Source organism: Terrapene carolina, unplaced genomic scaffold (genome assembly GCF_002925995.2).
Source record: "Terrapene carolina triunguis isolate 2854851 unplaced genomic scaffold, T_m_triunguis-2.0 Scaffold69, whole genome shotgun sequence".
Classification (NCBI taxonomy): domain Eukaryota; kingdom Metazoa; phylum Chordata; order Testudines; family Emydidae; genus Terrapene; species Terrapene triunguis.
The window spans coordinates 16,189,797-16,207,251 of NW_020664420.1; the positions used below are offsets into that span (position 1 = coordinate 16,189,797).

The following is a 17,455-nucleotide window of genomic DNA, read 5'->3' on the forward strand; positions in this document are numbered from 1 at the left end:
CTTTTTCCAGGATCTAGCCTTAATGTTGTCCCAACTGGTCAGAGTTTTGAGTGTTTATTTGTAAAGAGTTGGAAGGGTCTGACTTCTGTCTGCATGAAAGATTATGTAATTATGTGTTTGACGTATATTAGTGGGATAGGCATTTTGGTACTTACTACAAAAATTAGCTACATTAGTGCACCTTTAATATGGGATGGGCCACTTTTTATATGTCCAAATAGAGTATTGATGCAAATCAGGTAAGAAAGCATTTAGTCATAACTGCTACAGGTGCAATCAGTTGAAGTCTTACATTTCAAATCTGCGAGTTAGTCTTCAACAATTCATGATTTTGTCCATCTTTATTTAAGACCTGCTGATATGTCCTCTGCCCAGGTATTAAATCCTGTACCTTCACAGCAACAGACTATTTACAAATAGTAAGTAGATTTATTCTCTCTGTAATTTCTGTAACCCTAGTTTTTGAAGTCTTATCCTCCACTGACGCAAGCTTTATTTTTATTCTTTATGTGTTTCAGAGATATACTTAAGATAAATTGGAACATTTTGAATGAGAGTAATCAGCCATGTAGGGTTATTTTTTATTTTAGTATAAAGGGCATGTTAGTACTTTTGCTGAATTGCCCTTCACCACCTTGTCTTTTTCAAATATTACACAGTGACATGTACAGTTCTATAAATAAATTACTATGGACCAACTGAGTCTTACACACTTGGGAAGTAAAGTCCCTTGTAAGAGATTCATTTTTAGGCAAGATTTTTTGGAATCTCTTCATCTTGTAATGGATTTTTGGTTTTGGCTGTGTTTTTCCAACAAAACATTTACAGTCTTTTTGTCTTAATCTGTCTTGTATACAAAGGATATGTTGAATACTGCTTACTTTATCTCATTTCACATCTACATTTGTAAAATCTAACTCATTTAGCAGAAGGGGATTCCTGCACTAATGTATCTATGAAACAATATCTTGCATTTGCAAGGGAAACACAATAATCAAATAGGACAGTTCTATCACTAATTCCTACGATTCTATTTAGAATTAATTACAGAATCAATTTTTAAAGTCTCATCCTCTTGCAATGAAGGACTTTTACTGTGTGCTTCAATGGGAAATTCCAAACCTCACTCTTTCAAGTTCTCATCTTGTCAACTCTGTAAGTTCCCCCCAACCCAATATAAAGAGAATATTAATTATTTGGTGTCCGTCTACAATTCAAAACTGTAGAACTGCAGAATTCAGTAATTTGGGATTCATTTTAAAAAACAAATTTTGTTTTGTGTTAGAATAGCATTTGTTATTCAGAGTTAAGAGAAGTGTTTACAGTTTTTCTTCCCGGTGGTGAAGGATTTTTGCTGTTCTCTCAGGAAGTCATTTACAAATATGACTGTCATTGTTAAATGCCATGTATGCTTACTGTGCATACATAATAACTGGCAGACCTATCAAGTCTCACTCATTTAGGGAGGGAGGTTCTTTGCATTAAGAGCCAGTTATCTCACATTTTATGTTTAATTCTGTACTTCCAGGAGAGAATGGAAGCAATCATCTCTAAATTTCCAATATCCATTATTCTATTTTGAGTTATTTTAAGAGTACTTTTCAGTGTCTCTCCATGTGATAAATTTTGGTAAACAAGCACCATAGATTTTGAATGATCTCAAGGTTCCTTTTAAAAATAAACCTTCCCCAAATCATTGGTTAGGCAAATAGTTATAGTATTAGCAAATAGCTAATCTATATGAACACGATTGTATTAGCATCAGATTATCTCAACCCCTCTCAGCTATTAGTTAACAACAAGACATAGGTGAATAAAACAGACTCCTAAAGGGAGGGCCTGCACAGCTCTTAATAAAAATTGGTTTTGTCCCCTGATTAGGTCCAGTAGGTGCTGCTGTAATACAAACAACAACCCCAACCCGTCAGGTCACATACCAAATTCTGCCACTATAAGCAGACAGTGCTGACAAAGAAGTCTTAGCTAAAAGATCAGGCAACATAATTATAACTATGGACATGTTAATACTTTATTGAAGTACTTTCTTCACCTTATCTGTAAGCAATATGTACAGTTACACTCTAAACTCCACTACAGGAACTTCAAGTCTCACATATTTGAGTAGAGACCTTCAGTAGGAATGGATTTTAAGGGCCTTGCCTCTCTACCCCTTCTGCAAAGGAGGATTTTTTTTCGGAGCGCATTTCTGTGGAAAATACACACCCCTCCACCCCATGTTCCTGGTGCTTTAAACTCTCCTTCATTCACCCGCTCGCCCCGAGGGGGAAGAGGGGATTCTGCAGCGTAACAAAGACTCTCCCATCATGTGTGCGTCGGGGGCGGGGGGATAAAATCCCCTCTACCGGGGAGGGTGTGAAAGGAGGAGGCAGCTCTGTTTCCCTGGCGTCGCAGACTGAGTGGCCATTTTAATTTAAGGGCCTAGAGATCGGCTGCTCCTCCTCCGCACGGAGCCCAGCTCCGCTCCGCCCCGCCCACCACCGGATCGGGGAGGCCCCGGCCCTGCCGCACACGGCGGAGGAATCCCAGGCCCATGGGGAGAGGCCCCCCATGGGGTGCGAGCGTGGGCGAGGGGCTCCGGCTGGGCGCACGCACGCGGGGGCCAGGCGCAGACCCACACGAGCGGGCAGAGGGAGGCGAAGGGCGGGGCGCTCGGTTACCTATACTGGGCAGCAGCCCCGCTATGGGTGAATCCAAAGTAGTTGCCGGTGGCCATTTTGGCATCTTCCCCCAGCCGGCTGGGCACTGCGGCGGCGAGGCAGCGGCGACGGTCGGGGCCATGGCGGGAGGCCCGGCGAGGGGGCGGGAGGGGAGAAAGAGAGAGAGCGAGCGAGATCAGACACGGCGCCTCAGGCAGCCCCCGCGCGCGGCCCGCAGCCGCTGTCCCCCTCCGCACAGCCCCTCCCCCGCCCCACCCGAGTGGTGTTACTCACCATAGGTGAAGGAAACTACCGGGCATATGGGAATCATGAGTCCGGGCTGGCAGCAGTGGCGGCGGCCGCTGAACTCTCAACTCTCACCCCCTCCCTCCTCACCGCCGCGCTCTCGCTCTCTCTCCCTTCCCCCCACCCACCTACGGCCTCAACAACGACGAAGTGATGTGCGAGCAGGCCTGGGTGATGCGCATGCGCCGGATGGGCAGTAGGGGCTGATGGGAGATGTAGTCCCCGTTCATCCTGCCATCGCGCGCGATGTCGTAGCTGACTCGCTGGCGTTGGGGAAGGATGCCGCAGTGAGAATGTGCATGCGCGGGATGGGCAGCGGCTGATGGGAAATGTAGTTTCTCCCCTTCCGCCACTATCCCAGAGTCAGAAGACGTAAAGAAGCCATTGACGTATTGCCTATAATCAAGCACATGCACTTTCCGCCCTTTCTTCTGGGGAAAACATGTTCATTTGTTTTGCACCGACATTATTTTATACGTCATTGCATGTATCAGTAGTTCCATTACAGCTATCTTTGTACAAGTGCACATGTATACAGTTACACATTATATACAGTATTAAAATATAGTGAGAGGAGTAGCATGTGACACAGGTAAAAAGCAACAGAGTGTCCTGTGGCACCTTATAGACTAACAGACGTATTGGAGCATAAGCATTCATGGGTGAATACCCACTTCGTCAGACGTATGGTACAGGTAGTCAGTCAGTGGTAGTCACTAGATTTTCACCCATCTTCTTTCTATACACACCCTCAGCTTTTGCAGGTCCCTCCCGCTGAACAGATTGTATTTCTGCATGTGGGAGATTAGAGCAAATGAATAGTCACACCCTGATCCTGCAGTGAGCTTCTTATGGCTGCATAGAGCACCTTTAAAATAAATGGGGTCCTGTTGGGCACATGCAGGGGTCTGCCCACAAGGCCCTGATCCTTCAAAATCTGAAATGGGTAGATCCCTTCTAATATCCATGTGGGGGCCTACTGCGTCTACCAACACAACATGGCATGAAAGTAAGAGTCCACATAGGTGGATCCCTTTGCAAAGCTGAGGCACAAAGTTCACAAACTACCCATTCCACTCACACAAATGGATGAGTAGAGGGTTCCTTTGAAAATACAGTCCTTAGTGTTGACCCAGTATGAACAGTTTAGAGACAGTGAATATGCTCACCTTTGTTAGGAAACCTATCATCCTAAGATTCCTCAAAAAACCCTAAAAGAATCTCCAAATATATGGGACCAAGTTCACCATTTGTGTAACTATAGTCAAAGTTATACTTGGTAGGCTAGATGCATTTACTTCTCACCTATTGAGTTCCATTCTGTTCCACCTTTAAGCAATCTTCATTAGGGAACTGATAGTTGCAAATCCCTTGAAATGGAATGACTACACACGAGTTAACTTTTCCCCCCTTCAGTGGGCAATATTGACCTTAAGACCCAATATCTGCAGCAGCTTCAATAAACTAACAAAGGCCTGTGATGTTGCACTCTTTTTAAATTTAATTTTAAATTAGTCATTTAAAAGAATTTCACTCCTTGAGGAAGGATTTTGCTCTGTTTCAAAGTGATTTTTTTAAAAAGCTGTTTAAGTAATTATCACAGCTTGAGAGTATCTATTATCATTAAAAAACAGTGACTCCCAAAATGTATTAGCAAACTTCTTAGTGATAATTTTTACCTTTTATTTCACTATGGACATATTTATAAAATAGGCATAACAAAAGGGAGGCATCTGCGGTTTTGATTCTCTATGCATCTGCAATAGTTTAATCACATAACTTTCCACACAATTATTAGCATACCAGTAGTACCAAATCACTCCACCTAGCTTCGTAAGCCAATGGAGTAGCTTAATAAGAGGAAATAAAGATATGTACTCCTCTTGTTATCTTTGTTCCCACTCAGGCAGAGTAAGGAAAGAAACCTGCACTGGTAAGAGAATGAACAAGGTGAACATAGGTGTTTTAGTTTACATCTCAGACTACCAAAATTACCAACCTCCTGTAACAGATAGTGTGCCATGAGTGAAAGTGCTCTCTTGGATCCTCTCTCTGTGAAGAAAGCAGCTAGTAATTAGAGTCATTTAATTGCTTTTGCTTTCATGTCAGCTAAAGATCTTATCCTGCAAGATATTCTACACAAGCTGACACCTACACAGAAAAATGCACAGAACTGGGAATTAAGTCATTAGAGCCTCAATTGGAGTCAGGACACTTAAAAAAAAAAAGTCATCTTGCTCCTAAGAAACTGTTGACTTACTTAATTTTCCATAACTGGACTTCAGGTTTACAGTGTTTGGGATTCTCTTTTTCACTTCATCCTTGAAATTTTTCCTCCTCTGACAAATGACCTCTGAGTGTTTAGTTTTGTTTTTAAATGACATTGCTAAACAAGTCATCTGCAGGAGATGTGCAGACCTTGTGATTCCACTTTATCTCCAAGATTCAACAAATATATTTGCAACATTTGTCTCTTCAGACTTTTGGAGCTAAAAATCTGGGAGGAACATTCTCTTGTCTTATCTACAGTACTGATTTCTATTTCATATTTTATACTCATTCTGCACAAGCAGCTTCTATGTAGATCACAAGGAGGTTGTTATACAAACTGAGTGCAGAATATTTAAGAGTTCAGCACTATTGAGCTGCACTCACTCCAGCTGCAGACTTGGGTTTCTCACTTTGCTGCCTGATGTAGCTACACAGAAGTTGCTTTTCCACATAGTTTAATTTTGACTGATTCTTCATACTTCTCTTGTTTTAAAGAGACAGTAGTATAATCACTTCATTTAGATATGGAACTATAACAACTTGTTGTAAGAGTATTTTTAAAATATCCCTGTGGTGGTGGGGCAAGGAACTACTTTTAGAAAATTCTCTAGAGTTTTCCTCAAAATATCAGCACTATTTGACTAAACATTGTTCCTCGGCAATTTCTAACTGATTAGAGTGCTCACAGTTCATATAGTCACCAGAAATCATTATGTGAACTATACTTCATTACTCACATGAGTAGTAGCTTGCAGGATCAAGTGCACAGGATGAGCTGCAGCATTAGGCACAATAATACCTAGAAGAAAAACATCCCACATCTTAATGATGGGAGTTGTAATCTGAAGCAAATCGGAGACACCATTACTATTGGATAAACTCTCCCCATGGCAGTTTGAGATGCAGCTGTTTCTGCATCCTTAAATGCGAGAAAAGGAAAGTGGGGGGGGGGGAGTGAAGAAGTAGATGGGAAAGGGAGTAGGCAAAGAAAAAAATTATTCAAACAGGTTAACATGTATCTGAAAATATTTCTTAAATAAGGAAATAGTCCTCTCCCATCTCTTCACCCATTGAGATACCACAAAAATAGTCAAACTATTTTAACAAGTGATAGAAAAATGTTGTTGGGGGGAAAATAATAAGCATGATACATTTTAGCCCAAAGGGTGGGGTCCCTCCTTCACCCAAACTTAGATGCACCTAAAAACAGATAGGAACACAAATGGAAAGTGAATCTTCCTCAACTTTGGGAGTAGGAGGAACAGGAGCAGCTCTCCACTTCATGGTGAAATAGAAAAAGAAGCAGTTTAGCATTTTGCCATCCATTTTGACTGTTTAATTTGAGTATAATGATGCCTAGACAGGATGCAAATATCTGCTATTGTATCACAGCATTGCATGATGTGGGTTTCCCTCCATCCCCTCTCTCCCCACAAAACTAGCCTCTTTCAAAGCTCTCAAAATCATAGACAGAGCCAGCCTTGAGTAGACCTGGAAGTTTTTGTACCAGGAGTGGAAAAGGTTTCTTTAAAAGATATTCCTGCAGGCTATTAAAAACCTTAAATTTAAAATGGCCCTTGTTTGGCCACCAGAGGGCAGGGCAGAATTTTCTACAAAAGAAGATGAATTTAAAATTTTTCACACACACGACCCAGACTAAGCCGGTCTTCACTTCCCCAAAATGTGTCTTTTTACAGAGAGTTAGTTATCTTTCTGTAAAATAACCCCCGGCCTCCACACACCCCTTTTTAAGCAGTGAAGAAAAAGCCTAAGATGAGCAGTGCTAACACTCAGACTGGTGATTAAAGAAAATGTGTTACCTCTTGGCAACAGGCCTAGGTGGTGGATGTTCCTGGCTAACACGCAAGTAAATAAAATGAATTAAACCATTCATTAAACCAAAGATAATAGGTTACCAGCATTTACAAAGCCTCAGTGCAACAAGTATCAGGGGGTAGCCGCGTTAGTCTGTATCTACAAAAACAACAGGGAGTCCGGTGGCACCTTAAAGACCAACAGATTTATTTGGGCATAAGCTTTTGTGGGTAAAAACCCCACTTCTTCAGATAGTTTATGCCCAAATAAATCTATTAGTGTTTAAGGTGCCACCCTGTTGTTTCAGTGCAAAAAGAGTCATGAAAAAAGAAAAAAAAAACCATGCAATTATCTTGAGTTTTATAAAATTCATAATAAAATTATAAAGCTAGTTAATTAGAATTCATAATGCATGTGACACACAGAGAACCAGTCATGACACACAAGTAACTGCATAGCCTAATTGTATCCTTCAGACTTTCTCCCCTCAGCCCAGTGTGTTGTCATCACACATTGCATAGGTCTAGAACCTATTTTGGGGTGTGGTGGGGTAGAAGAGTAAAATTAGAGCCTTCATTTGTAACTGACAAGTTTTTTTTCACATCCATTAAAATGTATTGAAGCTCAAAATTACTGAAAAAGACAAGTACTATAGAGATAATAATAAAAATATACCTTGTCAAATGTTAATTGTGCCATTTATAGCTTTAGGAGTCAAGAACCATGCAGTTAATTACTGCTATATGGCTAAAGCAGATTTTATTGGAAAAATGGCAGTGTCATATTTTTCCTCATTCTCATCCAACTATCTAAGCATGCTGGCTAAAATTTTTCCCTCTGAATGAAGAGCAAAGAGCACTGCAATATTATTTCCAGCTAAACTTCTATGTGAAATTAAATGAAGTTTTCATGCAATTATTGAATTAGGAGAAGGATTTACATCCTTTTAAGGAAATTCATGAAGAAGAGAGTTTGGACAGAGAATACACCCACTATGGAAGGTATTTTAAGGGTTCTGAAAGTAGAATTGAACCACCTGGGTCAGCATGTGTCAGCAAGTAGAAGAAGGGTTTACCTTGAAAGAGTAAGTCTTCTTCACCTTTTTCCTAAAATGGCTAGAATCTGTTTCTTTCTTTTGAAACAGGCTTAAGTAGCAAAACACTACTCAAAGGAACCTCTCATCATAGGGAAGTTTAACATTAGATCCCTCATTTTAACCGAACATTCCCTTCCTGAGGTTGCTCTGCTGCTTGGAACTATGGATATTAGAACAGATTTGGTGCCTGCTTAGGAAAATAGCCCAGGTGGGATGGATTAACTAATTAAGAACCATAAGGGAAAATCCTTGTCTCCTTTATTTATTTTGATTTCTTTTAGGGCCCAAGTCCTTGATTTAAAATATAAAAATAATTTAGAATGTGTCTATCATTTTCTATTTTGATTTGTGTTTAATGTCCATAAAAGTTTCTTGTATTAGGACTAAGGAATAAAAGCTGTTAGCCCTTTAAGAGAGCAAAGTGCATTGGAATACTTGCAAATTATAAAGGACTGAGCAGGCATTTTTATTCTAGTATAAGGGTTTGTTCATTAGGTAAGGATCTGAAAAAGAACACCTTCTGTATTTAAGTATTTAGGAATGTTTTGAATATTCCTAAAGAAAATCTCACCTCTTGAAACCCAGGTCTGTTCTATATGTATGGAGTCTTCCTTACTGTAATTTATAGTAGTCAAAAAAATACCTGCTGAATGTATTTGTGGTTGTGATAAACATTGCCTTCATTTCCTCCTTTTTCTCCTAATTTGGAGCTCTTATTTTTTTTCCCCCTTACCATTCTGATTTAGAACCTGACTAGCTGTGTGTGACTCTAATTTCAAGTGTACACTGGCACAATATTACCAACTTTGAGCATTCAAAAATCATGAGTTAAACCCCCAAAAGTCATGAGACTGGCTCAAAAATTGTGTGTATGTTCGTTTTAAAATAATGCTGGGTTATTTTCATTTTTCTTCTAGTATCTGAGCCTTGGGATGAATTCACTTTGTTTTCTCTACAACCACTGTGTGTGTGTGTGTGTATATCACACACACACACACAATTGATGGGGAAAGTTTTGAGCTTAAATTTGAGTATAGGCTATTTACCTAGTGCTAATGATAATTGAACTAAAACTTTTTATTCTTTCAAATAACAAGGGTTTCTTTTCCCTGCATGATACATGTCAGTGTAATAACTGTTGAGTAAGTATGGAATGGGTTATCTGTAAAAACTTTTTTCTGGGTGGCAGTCTTTCTATTTGCTCCTTCTACTGTAGTTATTCTATGAACATTAAAGAGGTTTTAAAAAGGGTGTGGGAGGGGGCAGGAGGAGTAGAAGAGCGGGATTACCTCATATTTTGTGACTTTCATTTGTATGGAATGTGTTCTTTATATGTGGTGGATTAGGGATGAACAAAGAAATCTGATGACTGACTGCGTTCATATTAAACAAAATGGAGAAGACTTTTGATGTATTGCTGGATTTTAGTACAGAATAGGTTTATCTACAGAAAATGCTTGTCTTCCTATAGAAAAAGTTTCCTTTTTATCCCTATAAATAAGTCTTTTTTCCCAAGAATGCTATTAGGGGTTTGTTGATATTTACTCTGACTCTTTTGAGGTTATCCTTGCTTTGACATGTAGTTGATCATACATCCTGCTGGCCTAGCTAGCTGATAAGTTTGTGAAATTTTGGGGAGTGGAGACATTTGTAACCCTGTTTTCTAATGCATTATTGCATGTGTTTGTCCTTGTAGTGAGTTGGTGCGGCCCCCCTCCGCCTCTGGCAGGGTAGCACTACCTCCATCCCTAGTGGGCGGAGCTACCGGGTCCGGGGCCCGCCCCTCCAAGGTCACGGCCCCGACCCGGAAGTATAAAAGCCCGCCACCCAAGCTCAGTAGGGGCCAGCCTGCCGGAGAGAGCAGACGCTCCGGGCCAAGCTCCCGGTTGGGAGTCAGCGGCCGGCCGCGAACCGCCTGCTAACGGCCCGCGCCGCTCGAGCCTTCCTCTTGCCAGGTATCCCGAGGAGGACTGGCCCAGCCTCCCCCGGACCCGTCACGCCGAAGAGGACTGGCCCAGCCTGCCGCGACCCAGCTATCCTGAGGGAGACTGGCCCAGCTGGCCCCAGACCAGCGGCCCCGAGGAGGAGTCAAGCCTGCCCCGGGCCAGCTATCCGGAGGAAGAACCGCCGGACCAGCCCTCAAGCCCCGCTCCCGAGGAGCCGATGCTACTGGACTGGCCCGAACCCAGCACTGCCGCTGAGGTAAGCCCCGAGGGGGACGAAGGAAGTAGCCCGGGGGTAGCCGACCCCGGTCAGGCTGCAGAGGCCTACGAGCCCATGTCAGTGTGTTTCGGTCAGGATACCCCACTGACCAGCAGCGATAGTAATCGCTGCTAGGGCCCCGGGCTGGGACGCAGTGGAGTGGGTGGGCCTGCGTCCCCCCTGCCACCCCCACTCACGGGTGGCAGGCTTCCCTCTCACCCAACGCCCAGGTAGGAACCTGAGCCCCTGAACTGCTTGTCTGCTCAACCCCTGCCCCAAAGGGCTTGAGCTGTGACTGTTTGTGCCCCGCCCTGACCCAGGGCCTGGGCCCTTTTAACTGCTTGTCTGCTCAACCCCTGCCCCAAAGGGCTTGAGCTGTGGCTGTTTGTGCCCCGCCCTGACCCAGGGCCTGGGCCCCTTTAACTGCTTGTCTGCTCAACGCCTGCCCCCAGAAGGGCTTGACCTGTGACTGCTGTTTGCCCAGCCCCTGCTCCAGAGGGCCTGGGCTCCTGGACTGTTGTGTTTGCCCAGCCCCTGCTCCAGAGGGCCTGGGCTCCTGGACTGTTGTGTTTGCCCAGCCCCTGCTCCAGAGGGCCTGGGCTCCTGAACTGCTGTGTTTGCCCAGCCCCTGCTCTAGAGGGCCTGGACTCGGTAACTGTTGTTTTCCTCAGCCCCTACACCAGAGGGCCTGAGTCCCGAGCTAACCGGCTGTTGATTACACCTGCAGTGAGTCGGCGTGGCTCCCCTCCGCCTCTGGTAGGGTAGAGCCCCGACTCACACGATTACACTCCTTTAGAGTAAACTGCGGAGGCTGATGACCCAACATCTCATCAGTTGTATCTCTCCTCAACAAACAACTTTATTTGGATGGTAATATTGAGACTATTCCCACTCCCCTCTCCTGTACCTTGTCTATGCTGAGTGTTTTATGGAAAATCTACTCTTGTTGGTGTAGCACTAGTGCAGCTCTGCTAGTAATAACCATGCTGGGAGAACTAGTGTAGAGTGACCCTGGGTATCTTAACTTTTGAGGGCTGGTCTTCACCACCCGCCCGGATCGGGATCGATATATCACGTCTCGTTGGGACACGATAATCGATCCCCGAATCGACGCGCATACTCCACCAGCCCAGGTAGGAGTAAGTGCCGTTGACGTGGGAGCCGCGGCGGTTGATTTGCCACCGTCCTCACAGTGGGGTAAGTCGGATCAGATATGTTGAATTCAGCTACGCTATTCCCGTAGCTGAATTTGCATATCTGAAATCGATTTCCCCCCGTAGTGTAGACGTAGCCTGAGTCCCCTAGCCTTGCTTGTGTAAGACAGGCTATGGAACTTCCCAGAATAATTCATAGAACATACTTTTTAGAAAAACATCCAATCTTCATTTAAAAATTCTCAGTGATGGGGAATCCATGCTTGGTAAATTGTTCAATGGTTAATTACTCTCACTGATTAAAAAAAAGTTATATCCAGTCTGAATTTGGCTAGCTTCAACTTTGCATTATACCTCTGCTAGATTGAAGAGCCCTGTGACACTGCACCCCATATTCTTCATAGGGATATTATGATTATAGCATAATTATAATGCATTTTATGTAAGATGGGTCATGTAAGAGGTCATTAGAAAAGTTATGATTTGCTGAATACGATTATCCTATTTGTATGCATTTATCACTTTTGTATCTGAAGTTATGAATATTGACTGTATCTGTACTTCAAATGTAGTTACACCTGGGCGATGCCCATTAGGCAAGATGCTTTCAGTCTAGATTGTGGGTGGGGAAGGGTTTATTCAGATTAAAGATCCATTAGGGAAAACAATAGGCCTTAGGACAAGCCTGGTGAGCCTTCCTGAGAATGCTCCAGACAGCCTGTAAGTAATGGCTTCTATGACTTCTATGACAAGGTATGCAAGGGCCTGTGACCAGGCCACGTGACTCTGGACTCCATCTTGGGATGTCCGTGTTTTTCCACAAACTGAGTTTGGGACAAAGGGTTTCCGCCATATGCTAAAGCTATATAAGGCAGGGAGTGACATCATCAGTGGTTCTTCACTCCCCACACAAGAAGATTGTTCTTCAGGTGTTTCCAGGAAAGACTGAACTGGGGGAAGTGCTGGATCCAGGCTAAAAGGATTTCTAGCCTGTGTATGAAAGACCTGGGTATTCCAAGCTGTAAAGCAAGTGCAGCTTGTCCTTAAGAATCTGCAGCCTGCTTGTATCATCAGCCAGGATGAGAATTTGTTAATTAATATCCTATCTGTCTAGTATCTTAGACTTAGTTTGCATTTTTGTTTATTTACTAGGTAATCTGCTTTGATCTCTTTGCTATCACTTAAGATCTATCTTTTTGTAATTAATAAACTTGTTTTATGTTTTAATCTAGACCAACAAGTTGGAATGAAGTGCATGGAAAATCATAAGTCAAGGGACAAAGACTGTTGCATATTCCTTTCCACATTGAGGGGGAGGCGACCTGGATAATAAATTCATAGTAGTTGTGGTTTGGACCAGGGCAGGACGGTACAGCTCTGGGCCATAGGGTGGGAAGCTGGTGGTTACATTGGCTGTAGCCTCTCTATTATTGGTTCATGCAGGGGCTGGTCAGAGAGCCTGCAGGTAACTGCAGCTAGGTGTGTCCCTAGCTGTATGAATGCTGGTGGATGTTTAGGACAGGGAGTGGGTCTGCAACTTGTCACAGCAGCTCAGTGAGAGAGGGAGCCTAGGCTGTTGGGTCAGAGGGCTCAGTGGTACCCCAGTTCCAATTGGCATCCTGGGGGGAACCCGTTACAAGACCATTGTTCAATATTTGTTCCCTTCATAGGTATTTATAGACTGTAATCAATTCACTCCTTAACCTTCTTTTTGTTAAACTAAATTGAGCTCCTTAAATCTGTCACTATAAGACATATTTTCTAATCCTTTAATCTCATGGCTCTTCTCTGAACCCTCTCCAATGTACCAACAACCTTCTTGAAGTGAGGACACCAGAACTGGACACGGTATTCCAGCAATGGTTGCCCTACTACCAAATACAGAGGTAAAACAGTCTCTCTCCCTGTCCCCCTTCTCAAGATACTTTTGTTTATGCACCAAGGATTGCACTTGCCCGTTTGGCCACAGCACTGCAGTGGGAGCTCATGTTCAGATGATTATCCACCAAAACCCGCAGTCTTTTTTCAGACCCTCACAATGCAGGACTATCCTGGGAAGCCATAAGTATGGCCTACATTCTTGGTGCCTAGATATATACGTTTAGTCATATCAAAATGCATACTGTTTGCTTGAGCCCAGGTTTCCAAGTGGTCCAGGTCACTCTGGATCAGTTACCTGTCCTTTTCATTATTTACTCCTCCCCCACTTTTTGTGTCATCAGCAAACTTGATCAGAGATGATTTTATATTTTCTTCCAGGTCATTAATAAAAAACGTTAAATAGCATAGGGCCAACCCTGCAGGACTCCAGGTACCCATTCCCTGTTTACAGCTTTTAATTCATTTGATGCATTCCATGTTAATTTTATATCTTTCTAATTTTTTTTAATCAAAATGTCATGTACCAAGTCAAAAGCCTTACAGAAGTTCAGGTATATTACATCAACACTATTACCTTAATCAATTAAACTTAGAATCTCCTAAAAATATATCAACTTAGTTTGACAGGCTCTACTTTAATGCCCATCAACATGGGTTTACAGAATTATATTCCTTCCCCTTTAATTATTTAATAACCGAGTCCTGAATCAGCTGTTCCATTTTCTTGCCTGCAATCCATGTCAGACTGACAGGCTTATAATTATCTGGGTCATCCCATTTACTCTTTTTAAATATTGGTGCAACATCAGCTTTCTTCCAATCTTCTGGAATTTTCCTGGTGTTCCAAGACTTATTGAAAATAAACATTAATGGTCCAGTTAGCCCTTTAACTTTCATCCAAGACTTTAAAAGGGCTGGCTATCTGGATCTCCTGACTTAAGAGTGACTACTTTTAGTAGCTGCTGTTTAACATCCTTCTGAGAGGGTGGAATGGAAAGACTGTAGATGATGTTCCTTCCCCCAAATAAATAACAGAAATATGTAACAAACTCTTCCGCATTATTATTGATAATTCTATGATTTCCCTCTATTAATGGACCAATAACAGTTAGAATTATTTTAGTTCCTAATATGCTTAAAAAACTCCTTCCTATTGTGTTTAACTCTGCTGGCCATAGATTTCGCCTTGTCTCTTTGTTTCCCTTATCAATTTTCTAGAATTCCTAGCTTCTGATTTAAATTAATGACTATCAACTTCCCACTTCTTCCATTTTATTCTATAATATATTTTTTTAATTTTCTATATCTGCCTTCACTTCCTCTCTAAACCAACTTTTTTAAAATAACCAATGCAGCCTTTTTCCTTGGTTGTGTCTTTTTGGGCATCTAGTAAAATGTTCTTAAACAATTCCCAATTATCATACATATTTTTCTGATAAAATTCTTCCTCTGAACTGATTTAGCTCAATTGTTTCCAGCTTTGTGAAATTGGCCCTTTTAAAGCACCACTTGAAAATAATAGCCCCCTTCTCCCCTCACTGAAAGGCAGGGACACTGGGGCCCTTTGTCTCCCTGGGAGAGCTGCCAGGAGCTTTGTTTATCTCAGCAGCTGGAGTGCATCTGCTTGGATGGGTGCTGCATTCTTGTTCTCCTACTACCCAGAGTTCTCTGCTGGACTGGTGTTGGCATGGCACTCCAAAGCAGTGAGTCTTGGTGTTAATACCTCATTGAGATAAATGGGGTAGTACATCCATCTTAGAGCTGTTGTCTTAGGCTCTAGACTCTATAGACCTATTCAGACATCAGTGCATTGGATACACTCAGGTCATCTTTTCAACCTATTCTTTCCAACTAGAAGGGCTAGAAACTTCTCTTAAAAAAATAGATAAAAACAGATTCTTATGTAATAACATGACTCCTAGGGCTCTAGGCATGGGCCTCTAGTGCCTACACCTTAATCTGGCCCCAGCTATCAATGAAGATATGGAAGCTAATACAAATGACAAGGTGCATGTATTCCCCACAGAGTCTTGCAGCAAGGAATTAAACTCTTTCACTAGCGTTAAGAGAAGAGAACTAGCTCTTTCAGGTACAGTATCTTGTATGGCAGGCACGGGACACCAAATGAAGTGGATTGTCCAGCAGTGTCAAAGACCCTTATGTGCAACATGTACTAAACACTTGGGAGGCAGGTCAGTGGAAGAACTCAGAATGAGATTCTTCAGGTTTCTGGAAAATGCCTTCTTCATACTGAGCATTCTCTGACATTTAACAAATACATAGCAAAGTCACTGCTGTACTAGCGTTACATCATCTCATTTGCATGGTCCCTATCTATTAGCAGGGAGTATGTCTACACTGCAGCTGGAAGCGAACATCCCAGGCCCAGCTGGGTAAGCCTGCTCACACTAGCTTGGCATGAGCTAGCACGCTAAAAATAGTAATGTGGACGTTACCACTTCCGAGGCGACTCAGACCCTTGAGAGCCTGAACTGCAATAACCACACCATGCTGCTATTTTTAGTGTACTAGCTTGAGTGGAGCTCGCGTGAGTCTGTCTGCTTAGGCTGGGCACCTTGCTCCCAGCTGCAATGTAGACATACCCATAATGGTGTGCATGCTGTATTCTTGTACAGAGGAGGTTCTAAGTTAGTAGTTCTCAACCAGGGCTCTGAGGGCCTCTGGGGGTGTGTGTGAGCAGGTTTCAGGGGGCCTGCCCAGCAGGGCCAGCAATAAGACTTGCTGTGGCCCAGGGCAGAAAGCCAAAGCCCTGCCACATGGAGTTGAAGCCTGGGCCCTGAGCCCTGCCACTCAGGACTAGGGTGACCAGATGTCCCGATTTTATAGGGACAGTCCTGATTTTTTGGGCTTTTACTTTATATAAGCCCCTATTATCCCCCACCCCCTCCCAATTTTTTCACACTTGCTATCTCATCACCCTACCCAAGACTGTTGCCGAAGCTTCATAAAGTAATAGTAAAAAGAACAGGAGTACTTGTGGCACCTTAGAGACTAACACATTTATTAGAGCATAAGCTTTCGTGGGCTACAGCCCATTTCTTCGGCTGCATATAGAGTGGAACATATACTGAGGATATATATATACACACATACAGAGAGCATGAACAGGTGGGAGTTGTCTTACCAACTCTGAGAGGCCAATTAAGTAAGGGGGGGGGGAACTTTTGAAGTGATAATCAAGATAGCTCAGTACAGACAGTTTGATAAGAAGTGTGAGAATACTTACAAGGGGAGATAGATTCAATGTTTGTAATGGCTCAGCCATTGAATTTAGTGCTTGTGGAAGGTGACAGCCTTGGAACATTGTCTTCTATCAGTAGGGCAGTTGGTACAACTCTGCAACTGATGATACTATATGTTCCCCTGAAACTCAGCACAGCTCTATTTCATCACTAAACTAGCACTTAATTCTGAATGCTAGTGACAATTTAACACCTATTAGGATGAATGAGGGAATCTTTTAGAGCTACTGCATGTTTAGATGTTGACTGTAGGATGGCACTGCATCTGTTCACATTTGGAAGGTTCTATTTGCAACTGTATGACCTAGAGACTTCTTAGACAAGGACAAAGTCTCAAGGGTAAGTGATAGGGCCCCAAGAGCCATGCAGCTGCAAGTTACCGCTCTGTGATAGCCGTGACACAGGTTGGAAAGCCTACTGCTGAAGGCTGTGAAACTAGTTTACTCCCCAAATGTGCTGAGATTATCAGCAGGGTGGCATAGTGTTAGTAGTCCCCCAGCTACCAAGGGGGCTGAGGTGCCCCTGCTGTGCAAGGGGAGTCTGGCCCCAGAGTCCCTGCTCTTGATGTGTCCAGTCTCCCTTCAATTTAGGGTGCGGGGAGACCAAGACAGGCCCTGCACAAAGGGGCTTTTACGCTCCCCGCCAACTGAAGGGGGTGAATAGGGCTCAGTTTCCTGCCCATGGGGGGGGGGGGGGGGGGGGGAGGCGGAACGATGCCCGTTGTCTGGGCTTGGTCCCTTCTAGGCCGGGGAGGGCAGCACAGGGCCGCCCATGGCGCCTCGTGGCTGGGAAAGAGACGCTTCCTTCCTC

The 17,455-nt window shown here is 43.2% G+C and overlaps 1 protein-coding gene across 3 annotated transcripts in view; it reads right to left on the reverse strand.

The window, feature by feature from the left end:
- ZFR (zinc finger RNA binding protein) overlaps positions 1-3,094 on the reverse strand; it is a 49,489-nt gene extending 46,395 nt beyond the window's left edge. For 2 of the 3 annotated variants that reach the window (XM_024203073.3, XM_024203071.3), the window contains exons 1-2: positions 2,952-3,092; positions 2,679-2,763 (exon numbers count right to left, since the gene is read on the reverse strand). In XM_024203073.3, the coding sequence (XP_024058841.1) occupies positions 2,679-2,763; positions 2,952-2,988 (122 nt within the window). In that variant the 5' untranslated portion in view covers positions 2,989-3,092. Of the gene's footprint in view, positions 1-2,678; positions 2,764-2,951 lie in introns of all 3 variants that reach the window. The other variant, XM_024203074.2, reaches the window with a different exon arrangement.
- Between the last annotated feature and the right edge of the window lie 14,361 nt (positions 3,095-17,455).